General features: G+C 40.1%; 2 protein-coding genes across 5 annotated transcripts in view; one reads left to right on the forward strand and one right to left on the reverse strand.

The window, feature by feature from the left end:
* LOC125887191 (LHFPL tetraspan subfamily member 3 protein-like) overlaps positions 1-10775 on the reverse strand; it is a 43949-nt gene extending 33174 nt beyond the window's left edge. The window contains exon 1 of the mRNA XM_049573840.1: positions 9478-10775. Coding sequence (XP_049429797.1) covers positions 9478-9904 — 427 coding nt within the window. The 5' untranslated portion in view covers positions 9905-10775. The remainder of the gene's footprint in view (positions 1-9477) is intronic.
* Positions 1-20753, forward strand: part of reln (reelin) — a 226172-nt gene that overhangs the window by 56129 nt on the left and 149290 nt on the right. For 2 of the 4 annotated variants that reach the window (XM_049573801.1, XM_049573800.1), the window contains exon 1: positions 16198-16395. The exons of 1 other annotated variant lie outside the window; for it this stretch is intronic. The gene's annotated coding sequence lies outside the window, so the exon portion shown is untranslated. Of the gene's footprint in view, positions 1-16197; positions 16396-19380; positions 19431-20753 lie in introns of those variants that run through there. One more of the 4 variants, XM_049573802.1, reaches the window with a different exon arrangement.

Genomic DNA, 20753 nt, shown 5'->3' on the forward strand with positions numbered 1-20753 from the left:
TGTAAATGCACATGTTCTAAATATTGAGGTGGTTGTTTCCCCTACATCCCCCCCCCAAAATCTACACCTGTGTTGTAGTTAGCGATTGTTTTAAGCCCCAGACACACCAAACTGACATCAAAGAACTAGTGATGACAAAGGCGGACTGTCATCTTGTGTTGTTGTGTCTCAGCCAAAATATTCCACCTGAACACACCGCAAAGACTACAGCCAACGGCCAACTAGCACGCACGTTCTGCACCTGCATGAGAGGAAATAAATCTCCATAGCAGCGGGCCACCATAGACTGTATTCATCATTCAGAAAGGGAAACCAAAAGACGGACAGGATGGATTTAAGATGCTAATTAGCCAGTTAGCACATTGACAACACAACGCGATTTCAATCACAGACCGGCTCCGATTCAACATGCTGAGTCATTTGAAAAAGCCAACAAGGGCCAACATTGCGGGACACACCACAAAAACTAGGGCGTCTGAGGCTTACCAATGGCCCGACAATGACCAACAGCTGATTGTCGGCATGGTGTGTCAGGGCCCTTATCGGCCTACTGGACTGCATTCATGACTGCAGAAACACCTCTCAATATAATTCAGTCCAGTACAACACCACTGCAGTACAATCTTTGGTTTGGCAAAACCGGGACGAAAGGAGGAGGCTTAATTGACCTTAACTTTCTTAATCGCATTAACACAGGTTAGATATATATTTTTATTAACATATCAATTTATGATTGTTGTGAAATTAAAGTGTAAAGTCAGGGCAAAACTATTTTTCATGAAGGAGTGACTTTGAGGCTTTACAGTATGTTATCTCTATTATTATTTCTTATTTTCTTACTAAGTTTTGTGGGGACAGCGTGACAACATATTTGCAACCCTGTAAAATGTGAAATTGTGTTATATTAGTAGATTTTTTTGCCACTATCACATTTTAGATATAAAGAAGAAATAAAGAAGGTCTGAAAAGTCACTAAGTCCAGCAAGTTAGCAACACTGTAAGCGTATGTGTGCGTCAGATGCTCGTGTGTGAGTAAGAGGGTGGGGATAGGTACATTTGCCACAACAGATTCATTGGTTGTATGAGCTCATAATTCATATTCATATGAAATATTTTGGCAGTAAAAAGACCCGTGGCTATCACCCAATAGCCAGGCCCTGAACACACCCCTGGCACGCACTCATGAAGTTATTTTGACGTGCCATAGGTAATTTATTGATCGGATCAGGGGCTAAATTTAGAAAGTGGTAGGCCTAAAAAAATGTAAAGTGGAAAATGCCAGGTGACAGTGTTGATCAGTCACTAATTTATTTCTCCCATTATTCATCCACTTGACATTATTCCCATTATACTGCTCTCTAAAATGATGAATATTATGAATATTCATTCGACAGCTTTAAGTAGGAGTAGTGGAGATGTGGTGGCATTTTGTAAAAACTCAAAAACACAAGAATTTTTCCTCAGCGCATTAGTTTTGTCCTTGAAAGTGCTTCACAAAGTCAGCCCAAATTGAAGTGAACTGGAGTATGGATAAATAATAATTCACTGGCACTGATGGAGCAGTGCAACGTGAACTAAAATCTTCAGGGTAAACACAGTGGAGGTACAGCTTTGATGTGTCGCTTTGAGTGAATGAGTGCAGTGTTTGAGTGAATGAATGCAGTGTAGTTAAGATGCAGAAGGTCGATCAGGGATGAATGACAAAAAAGCTGCGAAAGTCAGTCTTAGATGAAAAAACTCTCATGTGCCAAAAATTAATATAGCGACTTTTTTGGCAAAACATTTCTTTGTTTACTACTTTGGGATCAAGGCAATTATGGACAACTCTTCACAGCACTTTGTCAAATTAAAGTCAACTCTTTTGTGCATTTAAATAGGAATGTGTTTAATTTATATGCAAATTTTTGCTGTAATATAATGTTGTTGGGGACTGGCGACTTGAGCTAGCTGTAAGTCAACAAAAATGCATGTGGCCATTAAAGTAAATCAAGCCCTGGGCACAGCTGGTCATGTAGACATGCAAACAAAGGATGTGCATCTATTTTGTCTTCCAAAAAAGCTGAATTTGAAGCACAATCCCATACACACACGGAAAGCAAAGCAACATGCAAATTCAACAGAATCAGCCTTTTCCTCAGTCAAGCACTAATCTGCTTTTAAAAGCCTGATAGGTATCAGGATAAAAGTGCTCATTTACAGCATTAACTCTGGAGAGCTGGAGCACACAGGTCTGGTGCTGCTGCAGTGAAAAGTGCAGCTCTGTGACGGCTGCTCTCCCGCCGAGCTCCACCTCTGCATCAACTAGGCTGTAATGCTCCTTTCAGAACAAGCCTCTCAACAGAGCTAATGGACCAAGGGAGTGAGAGCCAGCCACACAGACACACAGATAACGACAAATAGAGACAAAGAAGGAGGTGACCCAAAGACTCAGCACGTCTGCTCTGAGCCCTGGTGTCTGATTTGTTGTCTGTCCGCCTGTCCTCAGACCTCATACTGCTCTCACATATGTTATCTCCCAGTTCCTTTTTCCCTGTATTTTCATCTCTGTTTCCCCTTTATCTTCCTTTCTCACATCTGTCAGGCAATACAGGTTTAAAGTTTTGATGCGTTGATCCTTTTTGTTTGATCTTTATCCACCTTTATCTTAGACTTAAACTGAAGGCACTCAGATGCATAATAGTCACTTAAATATTTCATAAAAATACAATAAAAAGAATATATAGTGGAATACTTTTTCTTTATTTACAAAGGGACGGACTGCCACAAGTGCCCTTCTTACTGTATACATGCAGTTTAAATGTACAGTATGTAGCAGCCTAGCAGCTCCATTCACCAGGGATCTCATTTATACAACAGTGCGTAGGATCCATACTAAAAATGTACATACGAACAAAAGCCAAAAAAGGCGTGTGCAAAAATTATTCAACAGTTTCTACAATCAGGCTTCTGCATTGCCAGTTTCCTTTCTCCAAACTGTTCCTATGCATGGGTCAAAGTTCAGCTATCAAGTTTGTTTTTATACATGGAGACTTTTGCATGGGAAGTGCTGTATGCCTCTTTCAGACTTTGTTTTGTGCATACATGACATTTATAAATGAGATCCCATATTACTCTAAGGTCTATAGTCAGGCTGCCATCATGCACTGTTACATATATGTATACGAAAAGAAATGCACCACAATTTGTATGTAACCAAGGTAATCATGAGCCAGTAATTTGTGTATTAGCCACAGAAGTGGAAAGGCTGCAGTCACAAGACCAATGCGTTGGCAGGAGTGAAGAAGTAAGTCTGTGTAAAGAGGCAGGTTGTGGAGGTGGATGGGTCAAACAACACAGGACTTTCCCCCAGGAGACCAGTGTTCTGACTGTGTGAAACCAAGTGAACCTTGAGTTACTTTCAAGGTACATCATCTCCATTGTTTTCATAAACCCCACCTACATAATTTGACGTGAATAAAGTAACTTTACTTTCAGTGCATAACATCATTCGAGGGGTGCTAGTTTGTTAGATAACATACAAACCATCGTACAAGGATATGTTGCAGTAGTAAGATCAGACCCGTGATTACTGGTCTAATTAAGTCAAACAAAAGTCAGTTGTTTGATGGAAAATACTGTTTTGAATATTTTAAGAATTGTTGAAGTCATTAAAGTAATTTTCTAAGCATCAGTACCCAACATTCTGTAACTTCAGCTTCTAAGTTTTGAGGATTTGCTTCTTTCTCTTTGTCTTATGTGATAGTAAACAAGTAATTTGAGGACGTCACCTTGGACAAAATTCCAATTTTCACTACAGTCTGACAAACAAACTGTCAGTTATTTGACTAAACTTTTCAATATTGTATGATTATACAAAGAAATAAAGCATGAAACCCTCACACCATGAAGAAAAGTCTATTTTAGAATTTTTGTGTCTGCTCTACCCCATGCCATCTCACGTAGCTTGTGCCCCCTACATATATGTACACTGTATGTCAAGCGGCATAACAGAAACTACGGTCAGTTGTGGATTAAACAGCCATCAGAAGTAGACTCGTCTGTCTTTCCTTGGAGAGAGATCCTTCCTCAGTTGCTCTTCTTGAGATTGCCCTCCATTTTTATTTATTCTTGCTGTTAAAGGGTTTTTGGGGGGGAGTTTTTCCTTACTGCGAGGGCCCAAGGACAGAGGGTGTCGTATCTTGCAATGCCCCCTGAGGGAAATTGTTATTTGTGCTATATGGGGCACTAAATAATTTTTACTTCTTGAAAAAGATCTGCTGGTTTTTAGCGAGAAAATTAAAGTTCTCCATGTGTGGCCCTGCTGTTTTTTAATTAGAGTGTAAAGTCAGCAATAGTTCTTTCCTCGTGTAATCATATTTACATAATCATATTGCCAAGAGTATCTCATCAGACAGATGTTCATATGTTTAATTTTACCGTGGCTTATTATCAGAGGAAACCCTGCAAATGCTGCAGAAGCCGAGGCTTGTGCACGATCTGAAACGGCATCCCTGAAGTGTTAACCAAAGACATCAACAGATTCAGAGGATGCTTCAGAATGTCATTTTGTCAATTTGCTTCTCTGTCAATTCTAAAGAAACGTTTTATTTCAGTGAAGCAACAACAACATTCACACAAGCAGGCCCACACTAACAGAACAGAGCAAAACATAAAGAGGGAAAAATAGACATCTGACCTCTAAGTAAACGCAGTTCTTTGAAAACCAGTCTCTATCTTTCCAGAGAAGCCACCCTCATGCTGCACATTTGTTCTGCTGACTTTACAAAGCTTACGTCTTGCTTATTCACAGGTATGACTCATGTGTTTTTGAGGAGAAACAAAAACCTAATCAAATATAGAAAAGGGCTGGCAGCTGACATAACGGAGTGCGTAGACGGGGTAATAAAACGGTGAAGTAATTATCATTGACCTCACAGTCTTCTTAGTTAATTGGCGTGCAGACCCTGAAGGACTGCAGTTACAGGGCAGGGAAGATGGAGAGGGGAATGGGCAGCAGTGGAACAAGGTTACAAAGAGAAAAGACGGAGAGAGGGGAGAGGCGAGCTGAGGAAAAGAAAAGGTATGAAAAGAGAGTGGAATTGGAGATACGGCGAGGTCAAAATGAACAGGTGAGACGAGCCCAGATGCACAGAAGGGTGAAATTGTGTGGAGGTAACAGAAAGTGATAAGGTAAAGAAGCTTGTGCATCATGCATCTTGCTGTGCTCAGCTCGGCGGACAGAAAAGCACACACTTACATCTGCATGCCGTGGACTTGAGCAGATGCACGGACAGAAATAGCTCCGGTGAGGTAAAAGAAGGATACGAGTCCATCTAGGGCAGGATGGATGCAGGAGCATCTCTGCACTCAACTTTGTTTGGCTGTGGTAGACATTTTGAGACTTCTAATGTGTCCTGGTGGTTTGCTTTCTCATCAAACATTCAGCTTTTTTTTTTTTTTCTTATAACCTGGGCTTCACAGAAAACTCTTCCTGGAGATGGCTGTGCGTGCTCACACCGGCTGACTCGCTAGAGCCGAGCTCTGTGTGACGGTGTGAATTTGTTATATGTTGTTAAGTGTTTATTCACAACCTCCTGACCTCAGCCCAAGGGGATTTGTGGAAGCTGCTGCCAGTGTGGCGTACAGTATATCACTTAAATTACATATACGTGGCCAACACATACAGTGTGACCTTGATATTGAGTTAGTGTGTATGAATTGCCCTTTTACTCAATGAGGCGTGGTGTTATGTGCTGTTTTTTCACGCCATATAATTCTGCAACAAAGGCAGGGATATAAATATAAAATATAGACTGACAATGAAAAAACAAAAGAAGCATTACTGGCATAAGATGTGGAGATAGAGGATAAAACAGAGGAGAGCAATACAGAAATAAGGCAATCATCTCTCACTCCTTTGCTTTCCCTTGCACACACAGATTCTGGCCTGCCATTTATCACTATCATATTGATGATTTGTACCTCCTCATCAAAACATCAGCTGACAGTAAGGGGCCCATTACAGATGCCAGTGGGCCACCTGTCCTCCACGGGGCTAGTAAGCGAAGGCAGCGTGAGTTTAACCTTCAGCTAAGCGTAATGAAGTTTGACAGTGCTAAGCAGCCAGGCTTCCTCATTAGGTGTCCCAGTGCCAGCTTGCCGTGGTCAGGGTCTCTCCTCTTGGCTTTCTCTTTCATCTCTTAGCTGCAGAAGCACAAAGCCCGGCGGTCTCCTCATTAAACAGGCTTATTGCATTAATTCAGCCCAACATAACACACTGAGCTGGAACTGTTCCAAATCACCCCCCCAATTCTGTTTTTTTTTTTTTTTTTTTGCGAACAGGAAGCCAGCTGCTTCAACCACTGGGTTCAACTGAGCAGACTGATGTTTGGCAACGTTTGGACCTCTTTCAGATGATGGAGGCCTCGGCTCACGCTGGATGACATTAGCTCACAGTTGCAGTGACAAAAAGCTGCCAGCAGCTGAACTACTGACCCCGATAACATTCAAACACCCCTCAACACCCCCGACTCGACCACACAAACACTCACCCACACACACCTGTTGGCAGAAGATAAACTGTTTAAACAAGGGAAACATGCCGAAAATAGGCCATAAACTCCTTTCTTATTGTTAGTAGACAACAGCTGTGTACATGGCTCTGCAGCAGACAAGCACGCCTTTCTGTGTGGGGGATTTTTTTGTTTGTTTGTTTGTTTGTTTGTTTGTTTTTGGTGTGTCACGTTTGACTAGAGAGCAGGTCAGAGAACAGTAGCAGCATAAAACACAGTGGAAACTTTGCGGTGTTTACTTCTTTTTATATATCTCTTACTTATTTAGTTTCTCTTTCAAACTCAGTGCAGACTAATTTGGAGCGATGTTTAAGTGCTGCTTGGGTTGAGATGGATGGTATTTTGTTGTGATGCACCATTGCATCTCGCCAGTAAAGGATTGTTGTGTTTCCATCAATGCTGATCAGAGCCAAAGTCAATAAATTCCCATAACTACTGCAGAGTCATTTGACCCAGGTGTGAATGCTGATTGTAACCTTTCCCGTTACATTAAAAAGCCAGATGTTAGTGTTTTTTGTGCAGGGGGAATAAGGCTTTAGATGCTATAACACCAGCATTATTATGCATTTCATTTATGAATCTATTTTATGTGATCATGCAATCTCATTTGCAAATACTGCATGATATTATCCAGTCACATTCAACCATAATTTTTGACCAATTATGCAAAGAGATGTGCACTTTTCAGAAGTTTCAGCTGCATACATGTGCACTTTTGTTGGGGTGATATATTAAGGGAAGGGGTTATGATGAAAAACAAAGAGCCACACTGATGTATAAACATCAACGCACCAATGTCTCTATATTGTTATATAAAGCAAAGACTGGCTTCAGGCACAATGCATGCTCCTAATATAAACAAATGGACCACTACCGAGAAAAATTAAAAAACACACAACTTAAACTAAAAATGCACCAATCCAACTTTTTCTTTCTTGACACCGAGTCCCATAACTTAACTCACTGTATACTTCACTGTGTGGAACTCATTGGGATCACTTTTATGTGAGGTAACGTCAGACCAAAGACTGGGATCACTGAAAAGTGCCACGACTGGATGAATGATAGAGGAAACAATTTGATGATACTGACAAAGCACTGGATTGGTTACATCATTGCCAATATCTGATCCACTTATTAAGGTTGGTATCAGGCATGGGCGGATTATCAGACAATGGGCCCCTGGGCACAGCTGTGCAAAAGGTCCCACCACTTCTCCTACACAGGAGCAAGACACAGACTTTGAGGTGGTTTTGCCTCTTTTTTTTGTTGCTGTTTTGCATCTTTCTTTAGTTGCTGTGCATCCTTTTGTGGTTTTCTGTCTCTTTGAGGTTGTTTTCCCCATTTTTATCGTTATTTGGTGCCTCTTTGGAATTCTCTTTCATCTCTTTGTGGCCTCTTAGTGTCTCTTTTTGGTAATTTTGAGCCTCTCTCTGGTTGGTAATTTAAGTGACAGGTTGTCTGTGAAGGCCAGGGACCTGTGGAGTAATCCATCCATGGTATCAGGCCTATGTAGTCTGATTGGAGGTTCCTAATTGGAGCCTGCTGTCACTTCCAAATTGACCACCAGGTTTTCTGATACACGTTTTGTAAGGGTAAGGTGATGATTAAACACATGCGGTTATCATTTCAATGAGGAAGCAAGCTATTATAAAATGTGAAAGTTTATCAGTTTCAGATATTGTGACTTTTCATTCTGCTGTATTGAGTTTGGACAATTGAGAGAGACAGAACTAAGGTTTGTATCTGTCCTTCAGGAAGTAAGGGCCTCAGGTTTAGCTGAGTTAAAACAAATGTGTGATCATAACATAATGGTATGATTTGGCGAGGCTTTTTTGGATTGGATGGAAGTCTGTCTTTTGGCAGACAACCAATCACCATGACTTTCTTTGTCTCTGGAAAAAAAACCTTGTTGGAGACTTTTCTATGTGCAAGGTCTGTTTTTGTCTCCTGGTAATTACAATAATTTCACTTGAAGTCTAACGGTGTTTTGTGTGTCTATTGATTCTGTGACTGAGTGTTTTACAGAGCAGTTTTCCATGACAATGCAAACACAAGGCAGCAGCTAACAGTTATTTCTTGCACTGCATCCACTTTTCATAATGTCTGATGTGATTTGTGGCTCTTGTAGTGTGTGTTTTGCTGTTCGGTTGAATGTTATCTTGTGTAGTTGTATTTCTGCGTTATTTTTCTTACAATAAAGTGAAATCTTACATCGTGTCAGCGTTTAAGTTGTGAATGCTTTGTGATAGTCTGGCAACCTGTCCAGGGTGTACCCCGTCTCTTACCCACTGTCAGCTGGGACAGGCTCCAGCACACCCACGACCCCTAACAGGATAATCGGTCACAGAAAATGAGTGAATGAATGAATGGTTTGTTAATGTTAGTAATATTTGTAAATGCAAGGAGAGTATAACAGGGAAAGTCTCACATGATTTTATGTAGATATTTTGAAGTACACCTGTAGCTTATACAGTTAATAAGTATGTGACTGACTGTAAATACACCAGCTGTGTCCCCAGCATCACTTCAGCACCATGGACAGCAGCGTTGGCTGACAGCTCCAGGAGTGATCCTGGACACGGTCTGCTTATCTTCACTTTGGCTGCTCATATTGGCAGTTCATTTATCTAATCAAGTGATCAATCAAATTCAAATCAGCCCTAGTTTAAGAGTTGACAAAAAGGTATCATGCAAAGGACCCTATACAGAAAGAATTAGGCCCCTAAATGTCATGTTCAGGACCCAACACTGATTTATTTTCATTTAGAAAATATTTATATAGCATGTGACAGTGTAGCTGGGTAGCATGAATACATGCCCTTCCTTCATGTAGTGAATACAGTGACAATAAATCCTCTAAGTACCTTTCAAGGTCCCCTCCAGCCCCTGCACCGCGCCGTAGGAAGCGCCGACAGGCACTTACCTGATGCTGCTTGCATCCAGCCGCAGATCTTGTACACGGTGGAGGTGCTGAGCAGGAAGAAGAGACTGAAGCAGCCGATGCAGGTGACGACCAGCATCATGGACATCCCAATGAAGAAGGAGGCGGCCTTGAACGCGGTGGAGGGGATCGCGGCGAACTCGGTGAAGCTGCCCTGGCAGGCCAGCTCTCTGGAGATCCCGTCTCCGACGCAATAGTGAAAAAGGCCGAAGTAGCCGGCCTGCGGCGTATCCACGCCATCCCCAATCCAATAGGGCTGTGAGAAGATGGTCACGTTAACAATGCCGAACAGGATAGTGAAGATGGCCCATAAAAGTCCGATGACACGGGAGTTGCGGACGTAATTGGTCTGGTACAATTTCGCAGCTTCTGCAGATGGTAGCATTGATGCGGCAGATCCAGGTATCATTTTATGCAATCCCGAAGACTAAATGAATGTTGCTGTCTGCCCGAGCACAAAGCGAGGACTTGGCATGAATCGCACGAACCGTTTTTTCTTACAGAATCATCACCGCCAACCAGAAAATCAAAACAGCGAGCGCACGCGGAGGATCTATGCCCGTGCAACTGCAACACAGCAACATCTGTCAGGCGCGATCAAGTCATGACGTCGCATCCTAAAGCCAGGCGGTGAACCGAGTGAGGAGCGAGAAGCAGAGTGCTTGAACCCTGGATATGAGCGATAACTGCGAGGAGTCAACGACTGCAGCTGCACGAACAGGCTCCGTCCCTCTCTTGCTCCGTCTAGCCGTCAGACGTGCACATCGCTGCCGCACCGTGTCGCTCACTGATGCCCTTGGAAGACAAATGTATTATTCACCCCGACGGCTTCCACACAGCATCAAATATATCCTTACAAGCCCAAACAAAAACAGCAACAGCCTACAACAAGCGGGTTGTGTTACGCATCTGAACGGGGTCGCATCCAGCAACACATTACAGGCCTGTACTTACAAATTAACGCAGCCAACCATAATAACCATTCACAGGATACGACGCCTCCCCAGGGTCGTTAAACGGGAATTTATTCTCCGGTTTATGACAGCATCACCGGGCTGCCAGTGATGCTGGGAGTCAGAGAGGGAGGGGCACAGACGGTACAGACGCAGAGGCAGATCGTAATGTGCGTGTCTGTCCGTGCAAACACAAGCACACACCTTCTGGATAGCGCTGCGTCAATGACCACCGAGCTGACGACATGTATTAAATATGCAGAGGAAATAGGAGTTGAATGCTGTCAGATCAACCCTTCCCACAGGATAACAACAACCTCCGCCTGGATGTGTGGCGAGCGGTCCTTGTGTCAGTGTTACCTGCCGCGTTAAAGACGCAGCCAACACTGCTCGGCTTCATGAGGCGCGCTGCTCTGCTGCCAGGAGGTTATGTAACACTTCATGAAACTGCATATGGTGGCCTGAAAAAGCACAGGCTGAAGACACTGCACAGTATGAGATGAAAAGGCTACTTATCATTTATCTTTTGCTTCGAAGTAAATTAATGAGCACTGTCTGCTTTATCAAAATGCTCGGTTCCAAAGTCATGACTATGCTTTCCCAAGAGAAGAAAAACAAATCATCATATGAGGCAAATAATACTTTTCCACTATTAGTAATAGTGGTTGTTGTTGTTTTCACAAGGCACAAGAATGAGGAAGGTATTTACTCGTTATTTATTCATCTGTTTATTGCCATCAGTTTTGTGTATGTAGGCTATGTGTATCTGACAGGTGAAGTGAATAACTTTGGTTATTTTGTTCCAGTGCATTGTTCTGCTGGGAAACCTTTGGTTCTGGCATTCATGTGGATACCACCTGACATGTTCCACCCACTTAAACACAGTTGCAGACCAAGTACCCCCCCTCATGGCAACAGTAGGTTACTCCCCAATGGCAGTGGCCCCCCAGCAGGATAGTGCACCATGTAATCATGCAAACATGGCTCAGGAATGGCCCAAGGAATGTGACCGAGACCCCAGAGTGTGAACCTGGCCTCCAAATTCCCCAGATCCCAATCTGAATGAGCATCTGTGGCATGTACCATTAACCCACCTCACAACCCACTGGACTAAATGGTTCTGCCGCCAATGCACTGGTGCCAGACACCGCAGGACACTCCCAGAGATCCTGTGTCCATGTCTCGACAGGTCAGAGCCAAGTCAGATCCAAGGAGGCCCCATCTTGAGCAGATTGAGACCTGGGAAATTTAGAAGCCAGGTCAACACCTTGAGCTCTTTGTTACACTCCACAGGCCATTTCTAAACAGTTTTTGTAGTGTGGCATGCTGCTTTTTTCTGCTGGGGGGGCACTGCCATTGGGGAGTGCTGTTGCCATGAGGGGGGATACTTGGTATGCAATGGTGTTTGAGTGTGTGGAACATGTCAGGTGGTATCCACATGAATGCCAGTACCAAAGGGTTCCCAATAGAATAATGCACTCTAACAAAATAATCAAAGTTATTCACTTCACCTGTCAGTGGTTTCAATGTTTTGGCTGAGCGGTGTAGATTGTGTACATATATCCTACATAGTTTGACAAAGTAAAACATATCTGTCATGATTGGGCAGGATATAAAGATAAGATTATTTTTTGAATTTCTATTTTCTAAGTAATTTTGTAATTATTTATATATCATGCTGTAAGACAAATATTATTGCAATTAATGTAATATATTAGAATAGGTCTAGGAGAGTGGGGTGTCGGTGGCTTAGTGGATAGAGCAGGTGCCCCATGTACAAGGCTGTTGCCGCAGCAGCCCGGGTTTGACTCCAGCCTGTGGCCCTTTGCTGCATGTCATTCCCCCTCTCTCTCTCCCCTTTCACACTGACGCTGTCCTATCAATTAAAGGCAAAAAAAAAAAAGGTCTAGGAGAATTAATTATGGTACAGCTTTACAGTGATGGGGAGCTACATAATTGACTATAATTAATATATGAAGAAGGGGTGGGAATAAATAAGTTCGTACTTTGTCTTACTCCCACTTTAGTAACCTATTTTTTTCTTTGTTTGTCTACCACTGTGTGACTATTTATTTGCTATTTACATGTTTGAAATAACTACTACTAACTGATTAACTAACTAACTAACTATTTGTATCGTGCACATGCAAGTACACACCCTGCATGGACACAAGACACCAATAACTGTTGCAGTGGTCTGGAATTTCTAAAGGACACACAGGAGACTGATTAAAAGCCCCAAAACAAATCAGTTAATACGAGAATTAAACTATTACAGAGGCCCAAACTTTTGTTTGGTATGCCTTTTTTAATTTCTGCTAGCTATTTGGGATCAGTAGAATCTGATGAGCATAAAAACTAAACATTGTCAATGATAATTAAGTCCCAGTGTCCTTAAACGAGACAGTAATAAAGTCCCAGTGTCGTCAAAAGAGTACCTCCTAATTATTTTGGACCTTGTCTACTTTTGTGTCAGGATTGGCTGCAGACTGACTTGGCAGAGATGGCTGCCATCTTGGTTTTACATAGATTAGTGTATTGCGCTCTTACTACCACTAAATGGCACAAAATGTGTCTGCAAACAAGGACAACAGGTCTAAGTTAAGTAGAATGTATGAAGAATGAAGTATAAGGTCAAGTAAACCCAAAATGTGATGTCCTCAGATAAGTTGAAGACACAGGGTCTCAGGAGGATATACATGGTTAATGAGACCTTACATCACTCCTGTCAAAGTGAATCAGTGGTCCGCTGACATCCTAGACTCTTGTTTAAAATGTCTGGAAAAAAAGGTACTCTGTTTTACTATGTATGGCACTGTCCAAAATTTTAAAAATACTGGGAAATATTTGTTGAGAGACTGATGATGCAAAGGTGCCTCACAGAGCAAAGATAGGCCTCTGTGAACTTTATCCAAATAACTTCATTTTTGGTTCATAACAGTTAATTTTGGACTCCTGTGGGTTAGGGGGACAATAGCTTTATCTTGGACGAAAATGGATGTACCTTTGATACATGTTTGAGTGAGGGAGGTGGCATTTTGTATTGTATTGGAGAGACTTACTTCATATCCAAAGGGAGGGCAGGAGAATTTAAAAAAGTATGGAAACCTTTATTGGAGTATCTTGGACGTCAAGATGCACAGTCACTTTAAAATTGCTGGGGGTTTTTTTCTCTCTTTTTTTTTGTCTCTTATTTTCATTTCATTACATTTAATTGAATTTAATTTTATTTTATTATTTTATTTTATATATTATAAAATATAATATAATATAATATAATATAATATAATATAATATATAATATTTTTTATTTTATTGGAAAAATTAAATCAAAATGTAAAATTAAACCACAATATTGTTAAAGGAAAATCTGTTGCAGTAGGGAAACAAAAGAATATTCAGCATCTTGCATAAAGCGTACACTGTACACACAATCTTTGTCTCCTTTTTCAAGCTCTATAATTAAATTCTGCCACAAAACAGACAACTACAAACACAACTTAAATGTTATTGTCCTGCAACCACAAGATGACACAAGAGATCAAGGACATAACCATGCACATTACCATTTTTGATTTTTCGTGAAGTTCTACTAAACCAATTTTTTTACCACAAACTTTTGCAGGAGTGCTATTATAACTGGTCAGTTTAATGACTAATTGTTGGTTAAATGCATTGAATCCTCATTATTTCTCACTATACAGATACCGCTCTGTAACACTTTGAATCAGTCTGTGGTCTTATTTCTGTGTCACATGCTTTGTCCTTACTTTGCCCTCTTGATAGCTACTCTGCCTGATGCCAGTTGCTCATGGATTAGCGCTCAGAGGATTTACTGTTAGAGTTCAACGCTGATTTTGTAAAGCACAGATGGAATGGAGTTCATTCATCAAAATGAGAAGAGGCGGAAGACTGTGTGTGTGTGTGTGTGTGTGTGTGTGTGTGTGTGTGTGTGTGTGTGTGTGTGTGTGTGTGTGTGTGCTGCCACTATACTAAAATATCTGTTTCATGATTTGATTTACTTCCAAAAATGCAAAATATGTACAACCCTTTTAGATTAAGTGCAGTGAACAATGACTATTCATATATCATACCACACTTAAGCAAACCAGCAGTAGACCTGTATAAAGTAGTTGAGTTACCAGCTGAAGCAGTAAAGACAAGAAAAGAAAAGATGAGATGAGATGAGATGAGATGAGATGAGATCTTAGGAAGAATTTGTCTTGGACACATAGTACATATAGGTGCATGGCAAGTGTGTACATGGCATACAATAGGTAATGAAAGGCAACACATAAGCAGAAAACAATAGACAACACCACATAGTAGGCATCAACATACTGAGGCGAAATGAAAACAGCAGCAGTGTAATAAAACAGGTGGATAAAAACTGACAAAAGAAAAGATGCACAGGCCCTTGGGATAAAACAAGAGATTAACAGTATAGAAATAGACCTTCTAAAGGAATTAAGAAAGAATTGTCATACAAAAACACAAATATCTAAATTTTTAGTGACCACTAGAGGTCACCAACTGAGCATTAACTACCCCATCATCTACTTAAACTCCAGAGCACTGCATTATATTTACTGAGTGGTGAACTGTCCTGTAGTGATGCTTACACATTAATGCATCACTTATAACACAGTGATATCATATGCAGTGTTTTGCAGTACTTTTACTTTTGGTAGGCCTACTTGAAGTGGTCTATACTTTGATGCTAATAATTGTACTTTTACTCAAGTAAGATTTTGAATGCAGGAACTTTTATAGTCTACTTCAAGCAAGAGTGTTTTTTTACACTGAGGTATTTAGTTGAGTGAAGTATATGAGTACTTTTTCCTCTGGTTGCACTGTATTAATTTTTGGGACAATCCTTGTTTTGCCATTATTGGCCTGCAAGCTAGCTAAACTAAAGTACACAGAACAGAAATGTGCAAGTTACAAACTGCAGCCATCAGTGGGAGGATGTAGAAGTTGTCTTGAACTGGTTGACTATGATGATAATAATGATGATGATGATGATAATGATAATGATGATAATGATGATGATAAATAAACAGAATACCCGAGAATGGATATTGCAGGGTGTCTACAAGTATCAGACACTTAAAGTTAATGCTTAAGACATAACTGAACCAAATTTAAGACTGATAAAGTAAAAGACAGTATTAGAGTCAGTGACTGGTTTAAGGATTTGTAACATCAGATGTGAGGACTTAAGATAGATAAGCTCGACTCATTTTAAACAAAATGAATAAATAAATAAAAAGATGAAATAATGGAAGTAGACACATTTGTGGCAATTGAAGGCTCATATATATTCAAATTTAAGACTACCTAATGAATTTTAAAGCCTAATATTTATCTAATCTAAGAAATATTCATTCTTTGGTTAAATGGTTGGTGAACAAACAGGATACTTGATGGATATTAATATGACATGATGTTTGTGGTAATGATGTTAATGATGATGATGATGATCATGACTGTTGGTTAAACAAGGTGAATGAAAGAGGAATTCTTTGTTTGTATGACATGTTCTGTTCAAATAAAGTATTATGGGGTTTTTTTTTCATTCTTTGGTTTAATGGTTGGTGTCATTGAAGGTTGATGGCATTACTTGTGACCAAGCTGCCATCTGGGAAGAGTTATCATAAATATATGGTGTCTAGACATAAAGACCTTTTCAAAATACCAAACTAGAATTTGCCACCTTGGCTGGTACCAATTAGTAGGCATTATGGTCTGGGCCCATGGATGATTGGGGTGGGCATGACGCAGTTAGTCCTGCTGGGGTCAAAGACCAGGAGAAACGTTATGGTACAACTTGCAGCTCGGGGAAAAAACTAACGATGTAATTCTTAACTGCAGCAGAGAGGACATTTTTTTGTTCCAGTCATTGAAAGGAAGTCTTTGAGGAGGCCAAAATGTCTTCAAAACGGAGGTGAGTTTATCAAAACTGGTCGTCGTGTTGAAGTTTGGCTTGTAGCATTAAATTAGGCTAGTTTTAAAAGAGATGCTAAAGCTAACGTTATCTCCGTGACTCCATCTTATCAAGTGCTAATGTTTCAAAAGTACAAGTATGTTTTTTAATGCGCAGCAAAAAGTGATACCAATTACAGACAAGGCTATTCTAGACTAATGTCAGACTTCGAAACAATCAAATGTGGAAAATGTATTTCCATTTTTTTTTTAATTTCTTTTTTACAGCAGCTAACGGTTGTCCTGAATGGGGCTAACGGTTAGCTAACCTAGCTAAACTCGTCATGGCAAGTATGTCACAGGTGTAGTAATTATTTTGCAGTAATGCCTCCGTTACCTACATTATTTATGCCTTTATTCATTTCACTTGTGTTTTTTCTGCCATGTAAAATAATAAAAAGTTAGGCTAATTACATCTAATGTCATTTATAGTTAATAATTCAGTACCTTCCATGGTTATAGGATAAGCTAATTTGAATAGTGTGGCTAAAATGTTAGGTACATACATCACCTTAAAGCAGGTATGTGTATTACTTCGTCTAAATAGCACCTTACAGTATAATGCAAATTTCTCTTTAACACCGTATACTAGGACCTCCAATAAAACCATAGCTTTATTAACACCTTGCTCTAACTGTTTGGACAAGTATTGCACACTTTTTCTATGGGATTATACAGGTGTACATATCTTCTTCTTGGGCTCCTGAGAAAAGAAAGACGCTTGTTTTTACTTTAATGGGCCAGTTCAGAAATAGACTGACAGAATCCAGTGAGCCATTCTCCCCAAAGAATCCAATGAAGGAGCATTATCCCAAACTGAATGCTTTGCTATTTGATGTGTCTGTTGCTGTGCTCTCCCACTGATGCTCCTTTACAAACCCTATCTCCTCCAGCAGTGTTCTTTATCTCAGCTCTCCTCCTTTGCAAGAGCTCCTTATAGAAACTCCCCTCAGTGCCTCCACAGTGTCGCATTTGTTGCTAAACTGTTGTAAAGCTCCTTCTTGCTGTCTCTCCTTCACAACAGCAATCTTAGTCATCCTCATCAATGTTTCCATCTCATTTGTGTTGTTCATATGTTTCTTCATGTCCACTAACTCTTTCTCGTACAGTAAAGCAAAAACAAAAGTAGCATTATGGATTGTGAAATGTGATTTCCAATTATATTTTCCTTCGACTTGTCAGCAACACTGCATTAGTTTGCATAATTTACCTCATTAAATCAGTTTATAACTTAGAACGTATTGTCCTGTTAATAATAATAACAACAACAACAACATGCAGACATAAGATAAAACGTAACCTCCACCAGATAAAATGCTGCAGGCCCAATTAAAAGTAATATACCTTACCTTAGTTGCTCTGCTAGCTCTTCCTGCCATGTTGATATAATATTATAACAATGCTGACATTAATTCAAGGATTATAAAAAAAAAAGGTGAACAGATTGTACTTACTGCTGGTGGCTTATTGCCACTGGACTGGATGGTGTGAGAAACTGGTGGAAAAGGTAGTAATAGTTACATCAAAATTAGGGCTGCAGTTACTATTTTCTTTTTGATTCATCTGTTTATTAATTTCTTGATAAATTGATTAATTGTTTGATCCATAAAATGTCACAAAATAGTGAAAATTGTCCATCACAGTTTGTCTAACCCCAAGGTGACACCTTTAGACGTCCAACCAGCAGCCCAAATCATCAAGCTGTTCAGTTTAATATCTGTCTATCTTAATGATGATGTGATGTCAGCAAATATTCACGTTTGAAAAGCTTGGCTGAGAGAATTTCAGGCATTTTACAGTAGTTATGGATTAATTTTCTGTCAGTCGACTAATAATTCGTTGACTATTTATTTCAAATTGTGCTCAAATGTCAAGTCTTTCACTGCACGGGATGAAGAAATAATTATGTTTTTCTAGTTTTGTTGAAATGATAGTTCTCTCATTTACCTGGAGGTGGTGCTATGTCATTGTTTCATGATAAATTTACATCACATTTCCACATTTCGATCTGGATCTGACGATAAGTAGTGTGCACTTGGCAGCTTTACATTTTTACAACTATGTTTCTTTTAGATAGATTTTATACACTTACATATTAATAATTAAGAGTGTGTTTCAACAGGTTTTGCACACATAAAATAATCCCTGCTTTATTAACAGTGCTTGTAGTACTTCATCTGACCACCAAGAGTCAGTATAACCTAACATTAGACTGTGGTATAGACTGGCCAGAGGATAGGATCTAAGGATGACTCACTCTCCTCCATAATACTGCACCAAGATATCAAATAATATTCATTGCCACTATAAATATAGCGTACAACAAATTGTGTCATATTGTTTTATAATGTTTTAAGTCTAGCTTGCTGTTTTACAAAAAAGGCCAAAATGCTCTGAAAGATGATTTATGATGTCACTAATCTCTTGTAATCTATTGTCTGAACCCTGTGAGAGTTGAAGCCCGGATATAAAGGCCATGCCTCTCGTGCTTTGTGCCCTCTGGACCGCAACCCTTGCTAAGCCTGGTGCTGCAAAGAATGATATCAGCAAAGAAGAAAGAAAGTATTTGGGAATCAGCTTTAGCTTTCCTGCTGTATTGCATGGTGATGACCAGTGACACAGAGCGGATAATGATGGTGTAACCCATTGAAATTGTTGCTAAGTCATTGTGTACTGTGCTTTAACATGATTTGGGATCATTTTCACCGCATCTGTCTAAGTTGAAACCCTGTAAACCTGTGTTACGGGGTGCATATTAAGTCAATTCTTCTGGGTTTGGCTAATGAAAAAAGTATTGTCACACTTGCTTGGGGCTGAACTAGATTATTTCAGGAGAAAAAAGCAGTTGGACTGAGACAAGGCCAGAGAAAAGAAGGGATGCAGAGTGTGCTGTGACAGCGATTGGTCAGTGTTATCCAGAAAAATGGGGAGATTTTTCCGAGGCAATATTGGGACAGAAGAGGGAACGGTGCCTGCGAGAGTTGAAGAGAAAGAATGGTTGGTAGAGGATGAGAGAGATTTGCCTCCATGAATTTTGGGATGAAAGATAGGCTTGTGTGTGTAGTGTGTGTCAGTGTGTGTATGTTTGAGAGCGAGAGAGTGAGTCAATGCCAAAGAGAGAAAGCCTGGGTGTGTTGAGATAAGCATGGGTCGTTGGGAGGTTGTTGTTTTCCGGGCACAGTATGTGTGTATGTGCATGTGCTTGTGTAAATGATTGTCTTTATGTGTGCACATAAACAGTTGTGACGAGTTGTTGAGTACTGATTTGGGATTGCGCACAGTTCTTTTTGAAATGTCGACCCTAAATGGCGCCACTCTTGATAAGTGTCTCTCCTCCTCTCTCCCTCCCTCACACTGCTGCTCTTTAGCTTTTTCCCAGATGCCGTTTCTTATATCAGAATCGAGTGATTACGTATTTCGAAGTTTCTCCACTCTTGTTTACTTGTTACTTTTTTAATGTGGCCAAAAGTGTTTCTTATCTTCCTCATGCTGGGAAAAGCGCCTGTTTATGATGTGTTGCTGCCATGCAATCACAACTCACTCCACCGCATAAGCCCTGTGCGAAGACTCAATTTGTTTTTTCTGTGATGGTGGATGGCAAAACTATGTGGGTTTGACCATCTGTTGATTTGTATTAAATTCACAAGGAAGACATCAAATCTACTTCACTGTGCTGGACAGGAATTTACAATCTGGACAGTAAATTAAATCTTTTGAACTGGCAAAGTAAACTTGCCCATACCACAGTGTTCAAAGAATTGTTGGAATCCCATATAATTAAACTGAGAACAGCCAAAACAATTAGTGACATTTCACCAGAACTCCATCCAATAGATGAGTAAATAAAGAAAATGTGAAACATGTTTTGTACTGCATATTAGGGTTGCAACTAATGATTATTTTCATTATCGACTAATCTGTCGATTATTTCTTCGATTAGTCGACTAATCATTTTATCGAAAAATGTGTTAAAATGTTGAAAAATGTCTTTCCCAAACCCCAAAATTATGTCATCTAATGTCTTGTTTCGTACTCACACTAATGGGTTTTAGTTCACCGTCATGGGAGAGTGTGTAAAGCTGCCAATATCTGAATGTAAGAAGCTGCAATAAGAGTATTTTGAGGTACTTTTATAGTAGTTTTCTATGAAAAAAGACTCAAACCGATTAGTCGACTACTAAAATAGTCACAGATTATTTTAATAGTCGATTAGTCAACTAATCGTTGCAGCCCTACTGCGTATATTGTTGCTATATCTTTAAATATACAGTATGTTCCCAACAAAAAATACTTAACCTTACCATTATTTTAATTATCAGC

This window comes from Epinephelus fuscoguttatus, linkage group LG4 (genome assembly GCF_011397635.1).
Source record: "Epinephelus fuscoguttatus linkage group LG4, E.fuscoguttatus.final_Chr_v1".
Lineage (NCBI taxonomy): Eukaryota > Metazoa > Chordata > Actinopteri > Perciformes > Serranidae > Epinephelus > Epinephelus fuscoguttatus.